General features: G+C 35.7%; 3 protein-coding genes across 3 annotated transcripts; 2 read left to right on the top strand and 1 right to left on the bottom strand.

Annotated features, from left to right (window-relative positions):
* Positions 1 to 843: 843 nt before the first annotated feature.
* On the top strand, positions 844 to 5226 carry LOC137924402 (uncharacterized). The gene is made up of 4 exons (XM_068767801.1): positions 844 to 978; positions 1493 to 1684; positions 3983 to 4162; positions 4999 to 5226. The coding sequence occupies exons 1-4, from the start codon at positions 844 to 846 to the stop codon at positions 5224 to 5226; spliced, it is 735 nt and encodes a 244-aa protein (XP_068623902.1).
* Positions 5227 to 6666: 1440 nt separating this feature from the next.
* On the bottom strand, positions 6667 to 17065 carry Vps45 (vacuolar protein sorting 45). The gene is made up of 9 exons (XM_068767556.1): positions 16899 to 17065; positions 15727 to 15925; positions 14310 to 14459; positions 13392 to 13651; positions 12726 to 12860; positions 11174 to 11314; positions 9532 to 9669; positions 8153 to 8410; positions 6667 to 7236 (listed from the first exon to the last, which is right to left on the bottom strand). The coding sequence occupies exons 1-9, from the start codon at positions 16989 to 16991 to the stop codon at positions 6895 to 6897; spliced, it is 1716 nt and encodes a 571-aa protein (XP_068623657.1). The 5' UTR covers positions 16992 to 17065; the 3' UTR covers positions 6667 to 6894.
* Positions 17066 to 17920: 855 nt separating this feature from the next.
* On the top strand, positions 17921 to 26404 carry Mdh2 (malate dehydrogenase 2). Its single transcript, XM_068767208.1, has 6 exons — positions 17921 to 18109; positions 18233 to 18443; positions 20533 to 20729; positions 22980 to 23219; positions 25159 to 25251; positions 25986 to 26404. The coding sequence occupies exons 1-6, from the start codon at positions 18032 to 18034 to the stop codon at positions 26196 to 26198; spliced, it is 1032 nt and encodes a 343-aa protein (XP_068623309.1). The 5' UTR covers positions 17921 to 18031; the 3' UTR covers positions 26199 to 26404.

The raw sequence follows: 26404 nt of genomic DNA, 5'->3' as shown, positions 1-26404 counted from the left end.
AACTTGCTGACAATTGGTTCAGGTATATTACTCTGGTGACCTTTAATAACCGGATATAAGGTCATATAATTTTGTTAAATTAAAATTTTAGGTAGCTATTATCTAATGCAGAGTTCCCTAAACTTTTTTGTGTCGTAGACCCCTTGCCATGTTTTTCCGTGTTGGGTAGACCCCATATTGATTTCCTGTAAATTTATAACTGTAGTGAAGTTTAGTGTAAAAAACTTAAAGTAAAAACACATGTTAATTTAAATGGCTTAGTCGTTAACCTTGATTCATAAGCTGATTCATATATCTGATTCGATCTCGATTCGGTGTTCATAACTAATTTTGGTCTGACCTTTTACATTAAGACATTTTTACATTAATATTGACGTCATCATCATCATCACTATCATCAGCCGTCCATATGGACCTTTACTACAGGACAAATTGGTCATCAGTTCGTCAGTTCGTCTGTCCACCTTGTAGATAAACATCCTACGCTGCGATCTGTGGTATCAACTCCAGAACCTTAAAACTCCAGAGGCCTTCTATTCTGCGTGCCATATTACCCGCCACTTGCCAATCTGTTGTACCAAGGTTATGTTAATATGGAAGTTTTTATTGTGAACACGACTTAGAATATAAGATTTTACTTTTACCGAACGTGACTTTTGAATGTGAGCAATCGACTGGAGTTGAACTTGTAAGAGACAGAGAGAGAGTTAGTTGAAGAAGCGAGCACCACCTCACTCTAACATAAACGAATACTTTACCAAAATCTTCTTTAACTCTCCAGTAGCCAGTTCATCATCACAGTTAATTGCGACCTTGAATTATGAGGACTGTAGCGCCTTTACAATGCACCCCATTCCCGAGAGGGACTGGCGGCTGCTGGCGGCGCTGGCACGCAAGAGGGATGAGGATAAGGAGAGGGATATACTGGCAGATCAGTTCAGGAGGATGTGGCTTAAGGAAAAGCAGGAAAGACAGGTGGTAAGGATTCAGATTTAAATAAGTTTTTAATTTTGAAATATTTCGATTGTTAGTTAATTCGTCTCTCATGCTTATGTTAGCAAGAGACGAAGAGACATAAATGCGTTGTGTGACAGGAATTTCTTTGAATTGGATGAAATTTGGAAGAATAAATAATTAACATTTTTTAAACGTGTTTACCTTACTTTTTAATCACAGCTTATATGAATGAATTCTTGTTTTCATTCACGCCTTAACCCTTAGTAGCCTGATTTACGAAAGTGATTTTTTTTTAATATTACTGTGTTTGCTTTAGTGTCTAGATGAAGGGAAAAAAAGTTTTTTTTCTAATTTCGTTAAAAAGAATATAATACAACAGTAAAATACGTACAGCCAACCTATAAAAAAACTAATAGTAATGTAAACATTCGGTGTAAAAGATTGGTATCAAAATTGAAACTCTAGGCTATTAAGGGTTAAACTAAGAAAGATTTAACTCTATCCGGCGTAATAATATATCTGTTACACGACCCAGATCGAAAATGAAACTTCGGAGCAGTTCAAGCGGTACATCCACGAGAAACGAAGCCGAGATCGGGAGTGCTTCGAGTCGCTGCAGCGTCAGAGAGGGTTGGAGCAGCAGGCGAGGAGATGCGAGCTGATGGACCACATTCGATGCAAGGAGCAACGCTGCGCACACCTTTTGGACCTCCATGATAATATAAAAGTATTTACTCATTTTATAAATTCTTCATAATGTCAGCCGTTAGAAAGTCTAGACTCAAATAAGGCCATCATAACATATCTTGCGGTACGATCCAGGGACTTTTGCATTAAATCATCTATAGTGATTAATTCTGTACGCTATGAAAACGATTTTGAAAGAACCTATTTCGATTGAAGCTAGAATCTAACTGAACCCGGGGGGGGGGGGGGGTAATGATATCCTTTAGCTTAAAATAAAGCTGTGAGAATTTTTAACGTCTCTATTCTTAATTCGAGAGTAGTTACAAAATAATCAGTGATGTAATGTAGCAAGAAATGTAGCGAAGAATGGGAGACGATGCGTGAATGTATTGTAAATGAATGCTGTGAGAATGATAGAAAATGTAAAGGATGAAAGAAGGAAGAAGGAGAGAAATTTTGAACGATGAGATAGAAAGAGAGAGAAAATAACGGTTTATATCCTTATCCCAAAAGGATGAGGATCAGATACACCAACGCCGTACTAAATAATTTGTCATACTAATGAAATAACTTTTACATAAAACTTTCACCACTCATTTGTAAATATTAAACATTCATTCAAAATTGATATAAGTTACTCTTTAATTACATATATTTCATCACAGCACTAAACATTTAATACAAATTTACAAACAACAACATATACGTCACTTGACGCCGTTCGCCATTTTTATATTTCATAATATTTTTCGGCGTGCGTTTTTCAACCGCCTAAAAATCATACGCCGCGCGTCCTTAGATCTTGCGCATGCGTAGACCGATGGATTGACAGATAAGCAAAAACATTTTGACAACTGTGATTATTTCGCTACATATTCCCTCCGACTATGGTTGATAAAATTCACAGGAAATGGATTTTTTTGCCACTTCGGGTGGTGAAACGAACGCTTGGAAATTTTGGCTGTCAGTCGATGGATGTGGGCTCTAAGGCGCGTGACGAATTGGGTGATGTCACTGCTGAAGTCGACCTTTGGTGACAGGAACTGTCCGGGGAGACGAAGTGATTCGCCGTAGACCAATTCAGCTGCAGATGTTTTCAAGATCTTCTTTCCATGCACTGCAAATTCCGAGCAGCACCAAGGGAAGAACTTCTGTCCACTGTGTATTAGCATGGCATATTATGAATGCCTTGAGTTGACGAGGTTAGCAGCAGCATGACAGGCGGTCGTACAGAAGTGACGTGCAGCAATCGGAGTAATGAGAAACGGAAGAGCTTGCTCGTGAATTGGAATCCCCGATCGGTTGTCACTCTTGAAAAACAACTAAATCGAGATATCCATCCCGAGAGTAAGGCTGCAGCACATGACTCTGCAGTGATGTCCTTAAGTGGAATTGCTTCAGGCCAGCGTGTAAATCGATCAATGACCGTAAGGCAGTACCTGAAATCAGTTGATAAGGGTAATGGTACTACGATGTCAAGGTGAATGTGAGAGAACCTTGAAAATGGGGTAGGAAATGAGGAAAGGGAAAATCTGGTATGTCCGGAGATTTTGGATTGTTGACAATATAAACATTGCTTTGCCCACTCTCTACAGCCTTTCCGAATCCCTGGCCACACAAATCTTTGTGAGACTATTCGTACTGTAGCTGCGATTCCAGGATGATGTAGCCTCATGAATTGTGTCAAAGATCTGTCTGCGGAATTGAAGAGTGTCATAAGGACATGGTAGTCCCAAAGAGGTGTCGTAGTTGACTGGGGTATCACTGTTGTTGGACTTGATCTTCTCAAGTTTCAGGCTGCTCTGCTGGTCTCGCTATCTGCTTCGTAAGCTCACAAACTTGCCTGGCGAAGTCGTTCTGGCTCGGTGTTGATGCAGAAAAAGACGTGCTGGCTACATGAGGAGTTGCAGGTTCTTCCGGCCAAAAAGGCGGTACTCGAGCACCAACGCGCAGCACTTGAGGGTCTGCATCATTATCGGACCTTTTCATTGTCGTTTTTGTTTTCACTCACACCATGTAAATCTAGTCTAGTCTATGAAATGGCGTCTAGTTCAACGTGGGTCACCAGTTGTGGTGAAATTTAACAGGTTAGGCAGGCAATGTTAGAGACATCACCTAACGAGCTGGAGCACAAAAATTGAAACGCTTGGATAAAAGATAGACACAGTTTATTTTAAAAGTCATCCGCTTACATATTCAGATACACCAACGTCGTAATTAATTACTTGTTATGCGAATGAAATAATTTTAATTTTTAGTATTACGTTCCATGTTTATTGTTTAGAGAGTTCTGTAACTCGTGCTTTGTAACAATAGTTACACATCCAAAACCATTCAGATGAACCGGCTGATCGGCATGGCGCTGCAAGAGGAGTCCCGTGCGTTCCTCGCCGCGGACAGACGCAGCCGCCAGTGCGCTGCCGACGATTGGCGTCGCAGGACACATCTAGTTTACGAACAGCGACGAGAACAGGACGCCACCCAGCGTCGGAGTGCGCGCTTGAAGGATACCTCACAGGTTTGTAAAGGGCAACCCACAAACTAAAGTATGCTTCTAGATTAAGTTTAAGTTATATAGATTTTATTTGGTTAATCATTAGAGAACTAGACTGAAAGAGAGAAAGAGGATGCAAAACCTAATAAAACGGAATTTGAGATGAACTAATTACTTCAGTGAACTCCTTGAAAAAAAGTCCATCTATTATAACACGCACGAAGATCGAGATCGATATAATAGAAGAGTTCTGAAGGTCTACTTTGTTATGATCATTTCAGATAAAGAACCTCCACATCTGGTCACGGATTTAGCTATAGATTTCCAATAAAACCGTTCGGAAAAAGCTGACATTGAGAGTCTTTCAACAACTGAAATCCTGTGTCCACTAAAGGGGTAGGTCTTGCAATTGTCGGTCTCTTGTCTTCATTCCAGAACCTTAAAAACCCAACCCTGTTTTGCACACTTCGGTCTCGAGATGAGAGAAAGATAGAGGGCGTAAGTATCGCCTCTCTGATTGGCGACGATAATCTGCGCCCTCTATTCCTTGAGTATTGTAAAAAGCGATCATAATAAATAGGAATATGACTTAACTCTAGATCCTAAGAGTCGGTAGGACTTTTAGGAAATATGATTTATTATTGATGATGTTTCATAATAAAACACCAATAACTTTAGATTTAAATATAAAAAGCAAGTCTGATATATGAAGTCAAACTTTATTATAAATATTATATTTAGACCTGTAGGATTGTAAAAATTTTCAAGAGGAAATTTAAGATTTAAGAGTTTTTTTTTATTTATTGTATTTGTAATAAAAAATGTATTATTGAACAATTTAATAAATAAATTTCTGTTAGCGTGTGGCAATCAGCAATGCGCTTGGCAAGTGGGAGACAGCACATGTGCGGCAGGAGTTGGGAGCGCTGGAGGAGGTCCGTCGAGCCGGGGCGGCAGCTCAAGTAGAACTGACGAACCGTCGGAGCCGCAGGTGGGTGAAGGACCGGGACACAAGGGCAGAACAGGCCCGCAACTTGGCTGCATTCACTGCACGGTTGAGAGAAGCCGTCAAATCTGGACAATTATAATAGTATTTGACAGCGAATTTATTGTTTTATTATGTTATTATTGTAAAAAGAATATAAGCTATATATTAGAACCTCTAAGCGAACTTATAGATGCACGAAGTTTATATCAAACTGTCGAATGCGCAAGTTTTTTAGGAAAAGAAAACCTTAGATGTAGAGCAGAAGGTTCTATATCCTTATTGAATTAAAAGATTATTGAGTGAAGTAGACCGCGTGACTAACCCTCAAGGCTTGTATTTGTAGTATTGTTTCTGTTGATACTAATTCTGATAGTCCGGGAGCTTTTACAGCTCCGTTCGTACCGAGTTCGCAGAGCGAAAGCGTCCGCGAACTTGAAAAAATTTTTAGCTGTCAAACCCTCGTCCAAAAACTCGACAAATTTTCGACCTATGCCTTTCAGGAAGACCAGGACTTTCAAAAATGAAGATAAACGACCAAAATACCAATAAAAAATAATCTTCGGAGTTTTTTTAAGTTTATGCATATTTTCGATAAAAATATTTATAAAATAAATAATTATAAAAATCTTGTAAGAAACAATTGAAAAAAATTGATAAATTCGTTCTTTAGTTACAGCGTGACCAAAGGAAAGTTTGTTCATATTTATATATATATAATTTTGCATTTGGCTATTTTCTAAGCTAAATATCTATTACTTATAAATATTCAACGATAAAATTGTCGGTCTGTTAATAAGCTGATGAACATTGGTAATTATTAACAATAAAACAAGTCTAAATTAACAACAAATAAGTTAAGATAAAACTCAGAATTTTGATATAGCTTTAATAATAATGAAGAAAACTGATGATTGAACTGGGAGTCATTTCTCGTGGAGAACCAGATATGTAGTACCTGTGGGGTCGGGAAATGCAACTTGGAGAGCAGTGTAAGTCACGTAAAAAGGCGAGATATAAATTAACAATTCATTTGTGTTGCTATATGCAAAACTCAAAAATACTTTTTTCGTTTTTTTAATAATTTATTAAGAGAAGGTCAAAGATCACCATTTATTTGCCCGAAAATACCATAGAGTATATTATAACATATACCTGTTAAATATTTGACAAAAATAGAAATAGTTTTATAAATAAATCAATATCATTTACAGTTTCATCATTACAAATTAGTCTGGCTGAGAACAAAATAGTAAAAAAAACTAAGGCATTACATCCATAAAGTGATCACTTAGAAATACGTATTTCTATTTATTGTATGTTATAGAGTGCTCAACGAGCAATTAGACGCCATCTAGGTAAGCCCCCCCCCCCTAGAGGGGTATATGACTTGAGGTCGCTGGAATTTGCTAGAAACAACGCGCAATACTGGTTTTCGTGGCAACCTTTGGGGCAAGAATATGCCCGATAGTGGGCATGTATTGGCTGAAAAAAATGTAGGTAGTGGGAATATATAATAAAACACAAAAATACAACAGCCTTTATAAATATTCTTAAAATTACACATGGAATGAATAAAAACATAGCCTCAACTATTATAGTCAAAATAAATACGAATTGAACTTAATTAAGATTTTTTTATTTACATATATTACGTAGTATATTGATCGGAGAGCTGTAACAACTTTTACACCTATTTCCGATCATCCTGTATAGGTAAAAAATTTAATAAATTATAAAATAAATCACAGAATAAATTGAATAAGTTTGTCTAAACGTTTCTAATGTGACGAGTGTGGGTTCTATGTACACCTTGCATGGCAGATTTTATTTCCTCCATAAACGATGTGGAATTCAGTATGTTAGTTCCACCCAGCACCACGTTGACTCCCGGGTTCGCCTGATTTATCTGGTGCACGCACAAAGACTCCTCGTAAGTGGCGCCGCCAACAATAAACACCACGATGTCCTGAGGCCTTCGGCTGGAGAGACCGTCGTCTCCTCCAAGAGTAGGGTACAGGTTTTCTCGGAGTTTGCCCTTGATCAGGTCCTCGATGATGTCTTTCAGGAGCGGAGTGTGTTGCGTGTAAATGTTTTCAACTCCATTGAGACCCTAGAAATTAGTATTTAGAGTGAAAATTCCAAAAGACAAAAGAAGAATAAATAAAATATACATTAAATATAACATTGAATAAACTCGCAAGTTTATAAATAACATAAAAAAATAATTCGAATTTAGAACTTGCTATTTACTCATTTTTAATTTATCATTACATCTCACTAAATTCTCTAAAAGATCCCCACGATTACCGGTCTTGTGTTACCTTCCAGCGACCGAATGACTTCCAGCGGCTTTACCTACGTCACCAATCTTCTAAGTGGGAGGAGGGGGTGTAGGGGGAGAGAGACTCAAGAATAAATTAAAAAAAAATAAAACTTCACCGCCTTCGAGATGTAGTGTTGTCGCCAAATATAAAGAATTCCAGGGACAATGCACTAATTCATCTAACTATCCACAAACGTATCCTCAAAGGAAACGACTATCCACAGTTTCTTCTTCTTTTCAGCCCATGGATGCCCACTGCAAGGCAGCCAGCGACTCCTTGCGACACCAGGAGACCCACAGTTACCTTATACCAAATCCTCAAATATTTCAGCCCCATTGTAAGACATCAGAAATCCTGGAGAAATTCATATTTGGCACTTATTAAGCGTGCACTTTAAAAAAATAGGAAAACCTAGAGAAAAATGGCAGCGGAGATTGACATGATTGACCACGATCTTCAATCATGAAGCTACTGGTCCAGGTGGACTCTAAAAGGTCGACAGTGAAGAACTAAAATATTGGTTTTCTAAATGAATAAAAGAAGTGATTGACTTATTTTGCTTCCAGTCAAAGTTTTTTTAACAGTCACAGCACAATCAATTCTCACTCTTTTTTCAGTAATCAATATGGTAGAAATTAAGCTGAAGCGGGGGAGGATTCACCATGTAAATAATTCCATGGACCCCATCATTACATAAATCACCTTGAAAAGCCGCTGCGTGATCTTAACCGCGTCCTGGAGTCCAAAGAGGTCGGCACGTCTCGCGTGCGCTCCCCCCCACTCGAGCGCGAGCACGGGCGCGCGCACGCAGTCGGCGGGGGCGTCGCGTGCTCGCAGCGCGTCCAACAGCGCGGGCAGCGCGTTTCCGGCGTGCTTTTCATAACGTAACGCATACAAAGACACCAGCTTCGCCGCGTCCCAGTGCCGCACCGACTCCTTGCCGATCAGGGCCTTCAAGCGCTGCAATGTTACATATATATATATATATACTCTTTTAGTTACGGATGGAATCGTTAGATGGCGGTAATAGTAGATTGCTTTGCGATAATAAACAGACCGGTATATCTAGGAAGGCTCACTATGTGGACTGTGGGCAACGCAATACCGGTCTTTGTGACGATCTTCGGAGAAGACCTCAGCCTTGTAGTGGGCCTTTATGGCTTATATGATGATACTGATATATATATACTCTATTAATACGACAGATTATAGATAACATAACAAAAGATGTATATGTAAGCTAGAACGCAGTTACTTCAGACGGCGCCGATAGATGGCGCTTGTAGGCTATTGCCTCGCGCTATCGTTTGCTCCGCGGCGTAAACTATGTCGTCGTTTCACATATTAGAGGGCCAATGCAACCACTGCACCTGCAACACCTTACATAGGTCGTCGCGTTCTACATAACAAAACATAACTACACCCACCACTCCACAACACCCGTTTTTAGTGAGCGACCGCCCGCTTCCTAACCGCGAACAGCGTGGGCGAACCGTGGTGGGATCCGGATCCCTCTTCGGCTCGCCTGTGGTCCACGCTGCCGTCCCAACCCGCAAGCACACTCCAGCAACACACCCCGTCAAAGCTCAACCGCGAAGAGACTTAACAACGTGCAAGCGTCCCCGTGCAACTGGTAGACCCCTCCCCAGCTTTTAGTTTCTAGTTTTAAATCTAGTCCACGGACCCTTCCGCTCCGTGAACTCAGTACCGATGAAGCTGTAAAAGCCTTAGGGATAACAGCATTCACATCTTATACAATAGATGTAGTGTAGCCCCAGCAGTCATCAGCACAAGCGATCAGCTCCGCCCGCTGCCAGTTCAGATGAGCAATTCTTCGAGCTACGTGACTTTAGTTCTGTGGATATCCTCATTTGTGATTCAACTTCTAAATTCCTAGCATAACTCACTGTATTTCTCTATAAATAACCCTGAGCCTTTTGCCCATTGTATGCGACCACATCTCAGACTATCGGTCTCTCAATATACCATCATTGGCAACACACATCGATAAAAAACACTGCGGTATTTCGGACGAGAAGATGTTTCATATTTAATATATATAAAATAATTAAAAAACTAACCTGCAAGTGTTTCGCGTGGTCGCTTTGACACGCTATCTCCTGCTCCAGCTCGGAAACTTCTAGAAGATTGTATTTTCCCACACATGCTGATAGCTCGCCTACTACTGTCACGTGCTTGGTCACCGTGCCCGACAATTTCTGTGACGTCATCACATAAAATCATTCATTTATGTTCAAAATCACATTTGCGTCATTATGAATATAAAACATGTTATCTTTTATCAAAAATAAAAGTAAATCTTCGTAAAAAAACTGTTTCAAAACGTTGCAGCGAGTGCTTTCAAAAATATCGTGGTTATGCAATATTTTGGCATTAAACGACGCAACCGTGAATAATATAAGGACTATTTTGATATAAAATAAATCATTTATAAGTTCACAGCACTTTATGTGTCACCATAAGAAGTGAGGATGAGGTCATTATTATTGAAATAGTTAGATATATTTAAAGAGAATTGATCCAAATCTAATATTTATAATATTTATCTAAAGTGTCTAATATTAATATGTATAATATGAAGATTCAAACGCCACAAAGTGAATTAAGATTTTCTATAGCAAACCATTTAAAGATCAAAGATAGGTTCCAGGGTTACAAAAATACTACTTTTTAAAAAGAAAATTGAACATAGTCAACATTTAAAAAACAAAAACAATATAACTCTGCCAATAAATAAATTGGAAAAACATTTACCTTTTTTGCAACCAGAAACAGCAAGTAAAAATTTATACAAATTTATTATTCTCTTTAAAAAAAAAGCACAATACACTACGAAATTGAAACTGAACTCTAAAATAAGCAAAACAAAATAAAACTGTATTCAAATTGCGTTGTTTTTACTTAGGAAGGGTATCCCCGAGTTTTGATGGCATGGCGCAATTAGAAACCAAAGTGTTGCCATCTTTCAGAAAAAAAAAATTCAAACAAAATTCAGGACTCGAACCCAAAGCAACACAACCTCGAAAATCTAAACACGCACAGTGAAAATTTGTGCTAATTAAGCAGCGACGCAAAGCGAGGTATTGGTGTATATAAAGATATATACTAGATCTGTTCTTCTATTGTTTCTGAAGATGTTAATGCTGTTAGCCCTAAGGCTTTTACAGCTTCATCGGTACTGAGTTCACGGATCGGAAGGGTCCGTGAACTAGATATACTAGATACATATACTACACGTTGTTACCAGTATAATATCGATATAATATGTAACATATGATTCTAATATAAATTAAACTTTATTATAAAGTAGCAAAGAACCAAAGTCTAGTATGAAACTAATAATAATTTTCCAGACATCTAAAAGCAGAGTTTTTTTTAAGGATAAAGATAAAAAAGATAGAGAGCTTTAGTTCTCCGACTCAATTTTTTCTTCATTCTTGCGAATCGTGGCAATTTGTCTTTGAATATTTCAATTGCTTTCACCTGCCAAGCTGGTAAAAATTTTTAAATGAAGAAAGTTACTCTTTTGTATAATGTTTCTCTTTTTAAAGTCTGGTACAACTTTAAGTTCACCTATATGGGAGAGATGATATAATCGTTGAAAGCCGCTAGATGAAGGCATCCTACTATACAGATAAAAAACCTATGAATTACTTGTACGTTTTAAGACTGAAATAATAATCACTATGAGGGGTTAAGTACCTTGAAGAGTGGATATGTCTCCACAAAGTTCTTCATGTCGGCGATGCTCTCGACCTTCTGATGACTCTTCGCCTTCCGCTGGAACTCGTCCATCAGGGACTTGATGGTCTGACCTATCTCGCCGAAATTTGAATACAGGTTCTGTAAGCAATAGAGATTCAAAACAAAAGTTCATTAATCTTTTTCCTCCTCCTTTTCGATTTCTAAACCTCGTCGCTGAGGATCATGTGTTGCTCCCTCCCTTATAAATTTCTTAGTAAATTGGTCATCAGCACCTTTGGGTTCCTGTAGTCGCCTTGTACTTTAAATGGTGATGAAATTATCAGGTTACTTGAACGCCGCTCGATGATTGGAATTGACTGTTTTGACTCCTAATTTCCCTGACCAACCATTATCCTTTGTATCCTGGCATGGGACTGACGCAGTGAAGGACATTATTCTATTGGTCAACTCTTACGACATCCTAGGAAGAACGAGAACGATGCCATTCTCCGAGATGGACTTAAACACCACAAGGGAAGAATAGAACGATTCAGTCATTAATTCGAAATGTGCAACAAAAAATAACTTAAGTATATAAATAGTACATTAACCAACCACTTTTTCAAAATAATCCCATTTAGACCAATTGTATAAAATCTCTTTCTTTTTATATAATATATACTTTATCAGACTGTCGCTGGAGTTAAAAGTAAAACTCGAGTTCAGTGTTTTTAATAAACCTTAAACTATGATCGAATCCTAGAACTATCTTTATTTTAACGACCAATCACAATCCCTACTTTACAACCAATCACACGTGACGTTTGTATGAGAGCGACGGAAAATGTGTGCGACTGGGAAAGGTATATATCAGGAGTGACCAAGCTCCTTAATAGTGCGAGCCATTGTTCGAAATTTGAAATTTTTCGCGAATTATTTAAACATATGTACAAAATGTGTGTATTGAAGATAAATATAATGGCACGTGTATATGACAGCACTCCTTATAATACTTAACATGCCGGTAAGTTAATTTCGATCCGTGTTCGGATTTCACTAATTTTATGGTCGAATAATTATAATAATTATTCAAACCGGTAATTTGTTTCGATTTCCCAGGAGCTGACATAGGTTATATATATATATATAAATATTGAAATAATTCGACAATTAATTAGAGCCAAAAATAATCATTCAAAGCATCATGTGGCTCGCAAGCCGCAGTTTGACCACCCCTGGTATATATACGAACGCTCCTAGTTTTGCAGCGCGCATCTATAGTTATTATCGCTACAATACTAATTTAAAAACTTTACGTTTGGTTAAGTAAGTAAATTGAACACCATTCTCTCATTCAAATTTAACAAAACAATAAGACAAACAAATTTTGTAAATCTTGCAAGAACTTGTCAACGCTCATCAATTTATTGAAGTACATGTAAACACAACCTTTACAGTATGGAAGTTCCAAAAAAAACTTATTATAATTATGACACCCTAAATCCTGGACGGTTCTACTATGACTGAAACCAAAATAGACAATGTATAAATATGTTAAAAAAGTAAAAACCTTGGCATAGAACTCGTCCTGCTCGGAGGAAAGGACGACCTCCTTGAAGTCCTTGTGCACCTCAGGCACGTGCGCGAGGCTCACCCGGTTGTTGTTGATGTTCAGCAACTCGTGCACCATCGCCTGGTACGTCCACTGGACACAACAGAACATACATATATGTGTATATATATATGTATATATATAAGAAGTACTGACTCATCAGGATTTCTCCCGAACCATAAGCCTTAGAAACTTGAAACCTTCGATATGAATATCCTATCGACGGGTACAAGTCTGTTAAGAAAGGACTTTACGAAATTCCAAGTACGAAAGTTCAAGAAGCGTCCCATACAAAGTGAAACAGTTTTTTTTTTTTATAGTCACTTTTACAATACACTTAATACAGTAGTAGAAAAATTTAAATCCAAACTTTATTATCACTTAAAACATCCTTTACATTAGTGTACTAAATAATTTACAGTATCCGGCGATAAATATTGCACATCGACCTTTGGAATGAAACAATCGGCTAATTTCGGCTGCTGGAATGCCAAGGGTGAAGGACTATGTACGTTCTAGAATTACCCCAGGGGCATAGTTACTTTAAGGATAATTATTCTTATCTGGCCAACACAAACTAAATTTAAACCAATATAACAGTTTCCAAGATATATATTTACATACCTGATTAAGTAAAGGTGTAACAGGATCATCCCTCCTATCAATAATCAAGAGTGTCGGTGTAGGGATGTCGCCGTTGAACGGTATGCAGTTATCAATGAGCACTGTCTCCCTCCGCAGGAGGTCCCGGACCCTCTCAGCCAGTCGCGCGCAGGGGTCCGATGATGCCTCGTATCTGACCACGGCGCGCTTCTTCAGTGACATCAATACTGCCAGGAGACCTTGGGAGACCCTTTGTAAATGTTGCTGGTTCCACGAACGACCTGGTGAATAGTCCAATAGTCGAATCTAAGTCGGCTCCTATATCAATATGTGTTTAATAACAAAAGGCTATGACCAAAATAACTTATGGCACCGAAATATGGTTTCTTACTTCTGACTTCATTGGCAAAGACTGCAGTCACTCAAGGAATCATGAAGAGAGCTATGCTTGAGATTAAACAAACAAATGTAACTGATATAGTCCAGCAAATTGGATGTGGGTAGGATGCAGTCGGTTACAGGGTCCTTAAGGTACCCGAATAGAAACCATGAATTGGCAAGAGCTTGGGACATCCACAAGGTGGACAATAATTATTAAGACTATGTCCTGCAGTGGACTTTCGATGTATACATGGTGATCTGATAGATTGCCAAGTGGTCCATGCTACCCTTCAGAACATAGACTCTTCATTACACTACACACAAACTCATGTAGTTAAGTAACTAGAGAGTAGACTAAAGTACTTAAGCTTCCTTTGTACAATTGACGTTGTATAAGCTGTAATATGATAGCCTTTTTAAATTGTGAATAGTTTATTTCATTCTCCATTCCATAAACTCTGTTTCAATGAGTCGTAACAGCCCCCAAGGCTAACAGCAATATTCATCCAAGACAGTTAGTTTCAGATCAAAACAATATAAAGACAAGAACATATTTACCGTGCAGGCAGCCAACAATGTTGAACGAGAAAAGATGCCTATCTACAGCTAGGTAGTCAGCAAAAACCTCTTGCACCTCCCTAACTGCCTCCTGTTCGTCGCACTCTGCTAGTGTCTTGATGTCTGCCTTGGATATGACATTACTGAAATCTATATAACAATTTTTTTTTAAATCTAGTATACATCCAAACAATGTTGTAGTAGTGAAAAGATATATACTCATCATTATTATGTAATGCACACACATGTGTCATACACAATCATCATTATGTCAGCCAATGCATGCTTACAGTAAGGTATAGGCCTTTCTGAAAGATCACCATGACTGATTTTGTGCTGTTCATATTTAGCCACCTTGGGAGGACTCTAAATCAAACCTATTCTGTATTTCAAAATACTGTACAAGTTGCATTATACATATCAATTTATTATAAGAATAACTAATATTTTGTCAAGAAATATCATTATTATACTTTTAATGAGTGTTTATTTTACATATTAATAATCATTAATTTTCCATAACATTAATTGAAAATTGTGTCTAAAAATAATGATAGGTTTTCTCACATAAACAATTGGTATTTTTTAAGACAAAAATTTGGATACAGGAGTCTTGAATATAAAATTATTTTAAAACAGGAATGTGGTGAAAATTCAGCCTTACAATCAAAACTTATCCTATCTCTTCTTTGCTGCTAATAGACACCCAATGTCAGTTATAGGCCTCCCCACAAAGATTACCACAATGACTGGTCTTGTTTTGCACGCATCCAGCTATTTCCCCCCAACCTTAAGTCATCAGTCCACATAGTGGACACATAGCCATGTCGCGTTTACCGCCTTCTGGTAATGTAACTTTTCGTCCCTAACGGCCATCAGCAGCATGACCAATGTGCCCCACCCAATTTAACTTTATACTAAAAACTTATTACTACTAAAACAGCTTTATATGTAATAATTTATGAAAACCAACAAAATATATTAAAAATTTTAACCAAAAATTTTTAGTAATTTTCCTTAAAAGCTTTTCAAAATAAGATTATTAAATAATTTAAGAAGGGAACAAAAAGAATAATAATGATTGTAACAAATAAAGGCATGGACTATGGTGTTATGAGGGTTGCACCCTACAAAGTTACCCATCTCGGGTCACCAAGGTGCATCCTTGAGATCACCCGCAACATCAAGGATCTGCTGGGATTTCTTGAGGAGTTGGGTTAGCTTGAGTAAGGCTAACCCTAATGCAAAATGAGCGTACTCCCACTTAGTTGCCAAAACCGGCTTACAGAGACTAAACAAAACAGGGATGAATGCAAAAAAAACTATAGAAGAAATATAGAGGCCAACTAATTCCTCATTTTTATCAAAAATACCAGCATTAAATTTTAACAAGCAATGGTAGTAAAATTTTACTTACATATAAAATACACTCCATACTTTGGACACCTCAACTCACGAGATAACAAGGCAATATTTTCTGAAGTGGGTCGCAGAAATACAATGCATTTCATATGTTTCAAATTATCAAACTTGCTTACATTGTCTATCCTTTCAAACAGATAGACCTCCTTCTGAAGTATTTCTGATTGACTGTACACCATACTGACAATGCTTATCTAGAAAAAAATACTCAATTATTTATATTTTATGTTATCATTCAATATCATAAATAAAGGAATGCAAGTGCTTGGCTACTGGCTTAAGAGGCCTCTCTAAAATATCAATATAATCTTGTTTTATATATTTGGTATGATAATATTTTCAAAAGATAAAACAATTCATTAATTAAAAATGAAAGCAAAGAAAAAAAAAGTGCCAACATTCCCAAAACTATACCAAGTTTTTGTTTTAAGTTAACCACAATAAGTTAAGTTCAATAAATAATTACTCAAACATTCAATGAACATGGAAGCAGTCCCTAAACAGACTTGAGAGGTATCACTCCTCGATGAAAGGCACTAAAATTGGTTTTAGAAATATAACACCTCAATGTCTTTATTTTAAAAAATTAAGTTTTTTAATCTTGAAATTTGTATGTACATCAAAAATATTGTTGATTAAACATCCATATAACACTATTTAATTGATTTCCAAACAAAAAAAAATATATTTTATGCTACAAAATTAAGAGGGAACCTCTTACATTTTATTACTATTGCTTGTATTTAATTGTCTACCGTTCTATTTCCTTTACAGTAGAAATAGATAATATTACTCGAAACCTCTTAATAAGAACTTAATTTTTTATAATAAAAACATCTAAAGTTGTTGAAGCTCAAAGCAAAGACCAAATAAAGTATTATAAATTCCATCAACAGTTCTTCAGTATTGTATATACTATGTGATCTCTATAATTTATAAAAAAACATATAAATTTAAAAGTTTATTGACTAGTTTAGCATTATTTGGTTACTAGGATAATATGGAAATAATGGGATTAGATTTCAAAAACTACCAAAAATACTAGTCTTTACATAGTATAGCACCATAAACTTGTGTCCAAATGAAACTTAATCATACTGGTACAATATTAGATAAAATATAAATGAATAATGTTTCTAACAAAACTTTATAGAAAGGAACACCTACAGTCTCCTTGTCCATAAGAATAACTTTCATCCCAGGACCACTTTCTTCCGTCATCTTTGTAATATACATTTTAACAGCTTTTATTACGTTCATTTTTCTTTATTAATTAATTTTGGATATTGACTAGGAAAAAAATTCACTGTCCGTGTTTAAACTCCCACTCTGTTTAATTCAATTTATTATGACAATTTGACTTTTAACAATTTTGTTATAAAATATATTCAATATCGGCTATGATACAGAACATTTTGCCAGTAACTTAACATTACTAAAACATACTTCTGTCTAATATGTTTGTATAAATAATTAAATTTTGCTTTAAATATATGATATTATTATTACCGTCGAAATATAATAATACAGTATTTACTAAATAGAATTACAAGTATTGCTACTAATCTTTAAAAAAAAAGATATGCGGTGTTAAAAAGGCTGTTGCTGCATAAATTTACTTTGTGAAGTGACGTTTAAATATGTAATTTGATAATATGCCCATCGTTGGGACATAAGCCTCATTTTAAACAAAAAGTGTGTGGGCCTTGCATTTAGATACAATATATGTAATATTTAATCAGAAAAAGTAAAATTTTCATAATCATTGGTCACTAATTTGTTTAAAATAATTATTGGTGTTTGAAGGATTTCAGTTCGGACGCCACCTGTAATGCTACCGTCGTCTTTACATTTTAGCTAATTTTTTACATTCATTTTAGGTTGCTTCTAACCATCCGTTATTTGCATATAACTTTTACTAAAATAGTAGGTTTTATGTTAATGCTGAAGGTAGCTCCCTTATGTTGAAATTGTTCAGATTTTATTAATTATAGGAATTTTTTGATTTATAACAAATTACTCGAGATAAAAGCGTTTTATAGTTATTACTTCTTGATAATATTATATTTATTTAAATTATTATTTATAAATATGATGTTGTGCTAAAATAACGATTATCGGTGTCAGCTTTTTTAAATAGCAGGTTTAACTAATGCTATAGCTGTCTATGCTATATGGGATGACGTATATTACATCACATTACCAGTTATCAACGAACGAAAGGTCGGACAGGTCAGGTGGAACTGAAGTGCGGACGGATTCCATTGTCGTGCTGGAACTAAATATATAATAATAAAAAAATGTTTTCCCGCGCTCTTAAACCCGTCGCCAGCGTAGCTGTTCAGAATGGCGTTAAGAATTTCTCCACCTCATCACAGGTAAAATCATGATACTAATCTTTACATACAGCCTATTTTTCCCTGTCGGCATTTAACCTACTGCAATTTATAATATAATTAGCGATCACCATTGAAACATTAAAATGTTAATTGGCTTTGTAGAAAAACTTCAAAGTGGTGGTGGCTGGTGCCTCCGGTGGTATCGGGCAGCCCCTGGCCCTCTTGTTGAAGCAAAACCCGCTGGTGACCAAACTGGCTCTGTACGATATCGCGCCCGTGACCCCTGGTGTCGCTGTCGACCTTTCGCACATGGACACACCGGCCAAGGTCAGCGGCCACAAGGGTCCTGAGCAACTCTGCGACGCCGTTAAAGGTATTTAACCCCTTCCTTACTGTTTAAACGAATCTTAAACTATTCCATCGTGTTATATAACCCCACACAGTTATCAGTTTTCAAGGCAATGCCTAACCTAAATTTAGCTTTAGATTCTCTGTCAAGGACATGTTATGAAATGTGTCAAGCACTAATAAGATTTTCCTGTTCATGATTATATCCACTTGTATTAAAACATATTTATAATAATTTGCTTATAAATTTCATTAATTACAATTATAACATTCACCAGAAGTAGAAACATACTCCATAAAATACTATTAGAAGTTTCTTTTAATAAATAACACATATATGTTCCCTCAAGCTAACATATAAAAATGTAATAAGATATAGTTCATAAATACTTTAGTTTTGGACTGCAAGACATTCCTGTGAAAATATTTAGAAAAACATGTGTCTTACCCTCCAATTAGATTTTTCTTTTATGTAAATAGATATGATTTATACTCTGAAAAATTCCAATCATAACCTATTTAAAACTGAGTATAGTAAGTATGAATATTTATTCAGAAATTTTCCTGCTAATACATCAGTATATATTACAATTAGAAAAAACTTATGGGTAATATACTTTTAAAATGGCTTACATATAATTATAACTGTTATCTATTTTGATTTGAACGAGTGAAACACTAAGTTTTTTTTTTTAATTTATATTAAGTTTAAATTCTAAGGCCTCCCCACAGTTTTCTAGTAATATTGAAAGGAAGCAGCTTGTAAATTTTAAATCTATGGGAGTGGCTTTTGTTTAGCAGTTGATTTCTTACTTGTACTTGCATGAAAAAAAATTATTACAAATTTCACCACCAATCATGGACACTAAGAATTATTGAGGATTGTAATGAACATGTAATGGAATATTTTGAATGGTAAATATAGATAAGAGTAATAATGTGATATGATAACTTTTTTTATTTCATCTCACACAGTCTCACGGATTAGATTATACAATCTGTGGTCATATAAGCTTTTTTTTTAATTTTAATTATTATTTCTGTTACTAAACATTTGTTGGATTTCATTAATGTTTTTATGGATTACCAGGTTGCAAGTAAACTATTTAAAATCTCATAATAAGTTCCTGTATATTTATTGTAATAATAAAAAATGATAATGTATTAGGAAGTAGGTTTTTAGAGGAAATCAATATTAAAATAACTTAATCATTGTATTGTATGTTGTAAATAATACATTTGTATTTTTATTTAACCTCTAAGTTTCATATATACATAGTAACATGATTTAAACAATTTATTATAAATTTAGCAGTTTTTATAGCACAAATAGCATTAAAACAATTGTTTTATTTTTCTTTGCTAGATTTCTTTGTACATATACAGGATTACTCAGGATTAAATGTGGCGCGCCTCAGAATGTTATTATGGATTATTTAAAATAATTCATCTGATTTATCATTGTAGGGGAGAACCCCCTTAGATTGCCAGTAGGAACAGCTGAAAGTAGGCTGCGTACAGTGCTTGTTGTTCCTTGTTATGATACTGTAGGGGCAACATTAAGTCATTGTCAGCGACGAATCGAAAAGGGGAATTCCCCAGAAATAAAATTGTTCATTTACGTCGATATAAATACGGGCGAAGCTCAAATGAATATACACCCTTTGGATTAGTAGTGTTATTACCTCAAGACCAATTGGCCCTAGGAAGAATCCCATTATACGAAATACATCTACATTATGTTTTGGTGCATTATAGAAACATTTTTAATTCATAATTACCTAATGAGATATTTTTTGTTTTTGAAGACCTCGCGTTCACACCTATTTTGGGAGGGCAAGGTCTTTTTATTTTGTAAATGAATGTAAAGAATGTATGTCAAAAAATAAAAAAAATATTTAACAAAATTATTTTTTAATTCTCTTACATTATATTAGGATATATAGGATATCTCTTAGATGACATTATATTAGGATAATAAAGTTATCAATAAATTTTTACAAAACTATTCTTTTGTCGAGAGGAACAAATCTCTTGACTGGTTATATTATCTTGCCTCTGTGTGAAGTTTCTAGTATAAACAGTGGTTGTATAGATTAATGGTGGTTTGGCAGATGCGGACGTGGTGGTGATCCCAGCTGGTGTGCCCCGCAAGCCGGGCATGACCCGCGACGACCTGTTCAACACGAACGCGTCCATTGTGCGTGACCTGGCGGCGTGCGTCGCGAGCGTGGCGCCCAAAGCCGTGGTCGCCATCATCACCAACCCCGTCAACTCCATGGTGCCCATCGCCTCTGAAGTCCTCAAGAAGGTAACACAATCAACAGACACACACATTTCTTTTTTTACACTGTCAAATCGTTCCATAGAAAAGGATACAAATAAATATCGTTTGAAATAAAAATCTATATTTTCCAAAAAAAAAAAAACCTGTGACACTTAAGAATGAAATCAATATTAACCTGTCAACTGCTTATGGACATATCTGCCCGGAATAAATCAGGCTACATTATATTGAATCACCCCAAAAATACAGTTTAAAATCGTTTGCTCTGGGTGTACTACAGAGAACTCTCACAAGATCGATAATTATTTATAAAATGAAAATAATAAACTTTTATTTAAACAAGAAAAATTAAAAGTGATGTATCAGACCAGTGACTGGACAAAAAATGTTATCTTCAGATATAACAGATTAGATGTCTAGCACCACTGTTGGGTTTGAAAAACTTCTTATTAAAAGAAAAATTGTAGAGATTCAGGTTATAACAAATAATTCATATAAACGCCAAAAGGACACAAGTTTCTTTTGGCGACATATCATAAACTATCTCAAATATATCACTTGTCTAAGCAATGAATTATGACTTCGTGAAATTTAATTAGATTATACATTATATATTATGTTATGTTTAAATGTACTCACAAATTGCTTTCACTTCATAAAAGTATTTTTGAAATAACCACATTTTGCCTTTTAAATTTTTTTTACAATTATAAATAATACAAAACCTGCCAGTTTACTAGCATGACCTAGTAAGAACTAGCTAGCAAAGTTCAATTATACAGATTTTGTTGAGAGGAGAAATTATTGAAACGAATTATCATAGCTTTGTTTTAGACCTTCTAACAAAAGGTCATTTTGATTCTAGACTATCAAAATGAACTCTTCCAGAATCCTTCTCTTGACTTATAAGTGATTAAAAAGTAAAAAAATATGTATAAATATTATTTTTCTTGCTAATTCCTCGTACATTCCTAAGTAGACATTACATATGATTCAATGCAAGTCAATTTTGATGCATATAGTATCATAAATTTGTTACAATTGCAAATGTTTTCAATTATGCATTATTCTAATAGATTGCTGACACATAAAGTGCATGCTGAACAAACAGATCATGTTGATGCAATAGAATGCAATGTGGTAACAATAGGTTGTTATTTTGAAATGTTTGATATCTGATAGTTAGACAACACAAGTACTCCTACTAGCATATACAGGTGATTAGAAATAGGTAGTAAAGGTTTGAATAGTTGAAAGTGAAGCTTTTACAGCTATTTACAATCACCCTGTATAAAGTCATTATAGTGAAATATTTTACATTAATTTCTTCTATTGAAATGCGACAGGCCAATAACTTTTGTCAAAGCGTGCAAAGACAGATAATAAACAATAATTAATTTTAAAATGTAGTATTTCGAATTTTGAAAAAGTTTTTTTTATTATACTATTATAGAGTTATTTTTAATCCTAACCAGTGTTTCCCAACGTGGAGCCCATGCCCCTTAGTGGACAATTCAAAAATTGACTCGACACGAGTTTAACCCTTTCAATTTAATATAAAAATAATATAGATTATATTGGGCGTAAGATAGATCTAAAACGTTGATTTTTGCATGTACACACTGTCCAAAAATTAACTATAAAAATGTATGTATAAAATCAGATTCATTCTTTTTAGAAACAAGCTATGTAGTGACCCCTTTACACCTTTTATATCTCTCTCTAAACATCCTGTATAGTATCTTTTTCAAATCGATGTGCAATACACGATTTTTATTTAAATTATTCACTATAGATGATTTATAATGACCATTGGAGTGTTATGACTATAAAACCAGTGTTGCCAAATAAAGACTAAAATCAAATTTAGCTCTTCTATAATGGCCATCCTCTAACTTAAGATACGTGGTCATGATGATTACAAATATGCCTATATATGAGAAGAATTTACTTCAATTCATTCCATTTTACCGTATCGAACGACAACGCGAGGCAATCGACTTACAGCGCCATCTATCGGTGTCGTCCAAAGTAACAGCGTTCTGACATTTAGTTAAGTGTTACTATGTATTCATATTTTTTTTATTGATTACTAAAAGAAATCTAGACTAATTTTAATAACAGCCAAACACAACATGCACTAGGTTAAGAAAAAAAACTCAATAATATATCTATTTGACATACTTTAATCTATTTTAAAAAGTTGTAATTATTATTCTATAGTTAATTATTTAATGTCATAGATATTAAAGGTAATTGGTTATATCCCTGCAGGCCGGAGTATACGACCCCGCGAAGGTCCTGGGCGTGACTACCCTGGACGTGGTGCGTGCGGCCGCTTTCATCGGCGAGATCAACTGCGTGGACCCGCGTCAAGTGTGCATCCCGGTGATCGGGGGACACTCCGGCGTCACCATCATCCCCGTACTCAGCCAGAGCAAGCCGGCCGTCAACCTTAAAGACCAGGCTAAGATCGAGGCTCTGACACAGAGGATCCAGGAAGCCGGCACTGAGGTCAGTGCTTTGTATTATTCACTACTGTGATGAAAAATTAAGATGAAATTGTTATGAATACTCCTGGGCATTAGGAAGCAGGTTATATCTTGTAGGACGTTAGAACTGGCTATAACATTTGCCAAGTGTGTTTCTCAAAAGGTTTAAATATCTCCGACTTATCAATGAGTCAAATGTTTTAATTTTGACCAATATGTCAAGTAAGAAAAGGACCAATATTTAGCCACTTCCGCACATGCAGTGGTAGTCGTGCAATAAAATGCACCGCCCGCCAGTCCGCTGATAAATGCGTATGCGGCAAACAATGCGAATCACACAACCGCCACCACCAAATTATTCAACACGTGTTTCACCTCTCCACGGGGCATCTTAAGGAGTTATGTTACATCGATTAGTGCCAAACACAGAGTCAAGTCTTGTTCTCTTGTCTTGTTATATGTCAAGTCTTGATCCGTCAATGTCATACTGTAGTTTCTTTGCAATTTTTAAATCAAAAACTACTCAAATCATTCCACAACCACCATATCCCTCTGATTTCACCATGCGATTTCTTGCTATTCAACAAACTTGAAATACATGTGATTGAAGGAAGAGAAAAAACTGAAACATAGGTCTTGATGGTCTTTTTATACCTGAAAAAGACTTCAGACTGTTTATACAACTAGAATTTTTTTTGGCATAAGTAAGTTTTATCGGACAAGGGGAATACTTTTAGGGTGATGAAATTAATTTGAAATGATAAATAAAGAATTTTTCACCTTACTTTTTTATCACCATATTAAATAAAGGTGATTGTTTATTGGTGAGAAATCTTTAGAGCCTTTATACCGTTGACCCAGTATAATTAACCCATGTGACATATTATATGACTCTCTTCATTTTATATAATTTTAAATGACTTTAGAAATTTGTCTATTAGTTGAATTAATGCATTTGTGTACTAATTCTAAATTTGAGTATTTTTTGTGTGTGTGGATAAATGCGTAACATATAACTAATTATATCATATATGTGATTGTACGTTTTGTGGCAAGCATTTAGTATAAATATGTAACTTCAATGTCCTGTTTAATTATTTCTTCGTTTCTTTTAAATTAAGGATTGTTTGTTATCTTTTCCAATCCATCCGAAGGTTTTCTGTAAGAAATTGTGAGATTCTATAAGACTGTTAATTGTACTTCTTTATTGTTATTGTGATATTTATGAGACATATATAACGAAAAATGCCGCTCTGTGAGCATGACCACTGAAAGCGGGTGCTTCATGATAAGACTTTCTTTGAGATCTAATCAAAGGAACCGAGTCCATCTCTGCAATCTCTCTCTTGGATGAGACATCACATGGATGGATATGTAATAATGTAAATAAATATATAAATACAGTAAATAAATAAAATACCTTATACATTTAAAACTAAATTCGTAGTAATTAAAAATATTATAAAGAACGCATTAGATTATTATCTAATCTAAGCAGAATTTTTTTTCTATAAGATACTTATCAGTTTAAATTTATATACAGCAGTCAATTTAGAATTTGAACTTGCCTTATTTCCTGAAAAGACATAAGTTTTATGTAATTACGACAATGACACTTCCTACTGTATTATTAGTCATTATTAACAAGTTATATATGTAACAAAAGTTATACTGTATGTCTAAAATTCAAATAAGAATTTGTGTTTTTAGGCTATTATTAAATTTGTTAATATAATTCTTCGAGATTTAAACAATTCTAGTTTTGAGTGTTTCCAACAAACTCAATTTTTTGATCCACCCGTTTTAACACTAAGCACACTATGTAATGTCTTTGAAAGACACCGGGCAGCACCCAGTTTTCACCAGCCGCTTTCAACTTTTGGATATCTATGGGCAAGTCTATGTCCAGCTATGGAGGTCTTATGGCTGATATGAATGTGTTCGTTGTATATTGTTTGCAGGTGGTGAAAGCGAAGGCAGGTGGGGGTTCTGCCACGCTGTCCATGGCGTACGCCGGCGCGCGCCTCACCGGATCCGTGCTCAGGGGGCTTAATGTAAGCTGACAGTTATTGCCAATGTTTTGTCAAGTTAATTCATACAAAGTAGTTAAAATAACAAAAGATAATCTAATTATGTTATATGAAAAGTAGTCATTATCGTCAGACAATTGAGTTAGAAAGCCTTGTTCACATTGCCCAGTTGAATCAACCTTTTTAATTTTAAATAGACACACTACCGAAATTGTATAATCAAACAGTTGCAACACATCTATGCCTTGACGTGCTTGCTTTAACTGGTCAATGTGAACACTGCTTTCTTATATGCTATTTTTGTATTTAAATGGGACATCCAGTGACTACATAGCTTAGGACTAGAAATATATCCATGGTAGTAAGGGAAAGCGTTTCCGTTGTTTTTGAATGGCCATGGGGTTTTTGGGGTCTGGCTTAACCCTTTGCCCCCCAGTAGAAGGGCATCCCATTTAGAATTTCTTCACGAAAAAAAAGGACTGTACAGAAATATACAGATTCAACAATAATCTTTATGCACATTTTGAGAATGTCACAGTATGCGCTGTGATAAAGTGACATAAAAGTGTATAAGTGTGAAAATTATCTAATGTTACTTTGTCTAATTATAATAATGTACATAGATTATTTAACAATGAGAAACAGGTTTTTGTGTGAATTATCAGCTAAAAGTATTTACAATTTCAAGATATGATTTAGATGATGATGATCGAACTGGTCTATGAGCGCAGCTAACCCCCCTGTGATCCCCCCAACAGGGCGAGTGCGACGTGGTGGAGTGCGCGTACGTGAAGTCCGACCTGACTGAGGCGACTTACTTCGCGAACCCGGTGCAGCTCGGCAGGAACGGCGTGGAGAAGAACCTCGGCTTCGGAACACTCAATGCATACGAGCAGCAATTGCTGAAGGCCGCCATCCCCGAGCTGAAGAAGAACATCCAGACCGGTGAAGACTTCGTCAAGAAGTGCTAGCCGTTACACCTAAGCGAACAGTAGCGAGTGCACGGTAGAATTTAGACAGAAGTCAGCGGAGACGAATATTTATTGGATGTATTTAGTGTTATTTGAACGGTGTCGAATGTTTACTCTGCATTTCTCTCGCCGGCCCCGAGCCTTTTGTACATAAACGTTGAACCCGATGCATGTGTGTTGGTAATAAAATTACTACAATTACTTTA

Source organism: Battus philenor, unplaced genomic scaffold (genome assembly GCF_028537555.1).
Source record: "Battus philenor isolate CCGP_79_NKW_IND1 unplaced genomic scaffold, ilBatPhil1.0.hap1 SCAF_23, whole genome shotgun sequence".
Taxonomy (NCBI): domain Eukaryota; kingdom Metazoa; phylum Arthropoda; class Insecta; order Lepidoptera; family Papilionidae; genus Battus; species Battus philenor.
This window is presented reverse-complemented; position numbering and strand designations above follow the sequence as displayed.

Coding starts and splice junctions, on each gene's coding strand:
- LOC137924402 (XM_068767801.1), top strand. CDS start 844: ATGCACCCCATTCCCGAGAGGGACTGGCGGCTGCTGGCGGCGCTGGCA. Junction 979..1,492: donor AAAAGCAGGAAAGACAGGTG/GTAAGGATTCAG, acceptor TACACGACCCAG/ATCGAAAATGAAACTTCGGA. Junction 4,163..4,998: donor GCTTGAAGGATACCTCACAG/GTTTGTAAAGGG, acceptor AATTTCTGTTAG/CGTGTGGCAATCAGCAATGC.
- Vps45 (XM_068767556.1), bottom strand. CDS start 16,991: ATGAACGTAATAAAAGCTGTTAAAATGTATATTACAAAGATGACGGAA. Junction 14,460..15,726: donor GTATGGAGTGTATTTTATAT/GTAAGTAAAATT, acceptor ATTGTTATATAG/ATTTCAGTAATGTCATATCC. Junction 7,237..8,152: donor TCACGCAGCGGCTTTTCAAG/GTGATTTATGTA, acceptor ACTAATTTCTAG/GGTCTCAATGGAGTTGAAAA.
- Mdh2 (XM_068767208.1), top strand. CDS start 18,032: ATGTTTTCCCGCGCTCTTAAACCCGTCGCCAGCGTAGCTGTTCAGAAT. Junction 20,730..22,979: donor CCTCTGAAGTCCTCAAGAAG/GTAACACAATCA, acceptor ATATCCCTGCAG/GCCGGAGTATACGACCCCGC. Junction 23,220..25,158: donor TCCAGGAAGCCGGCACTGAG/GTCAGTGCTTTG, acceptor TATTGTTTGCAG/GTGGTGAAAGCGAAGGCAGG.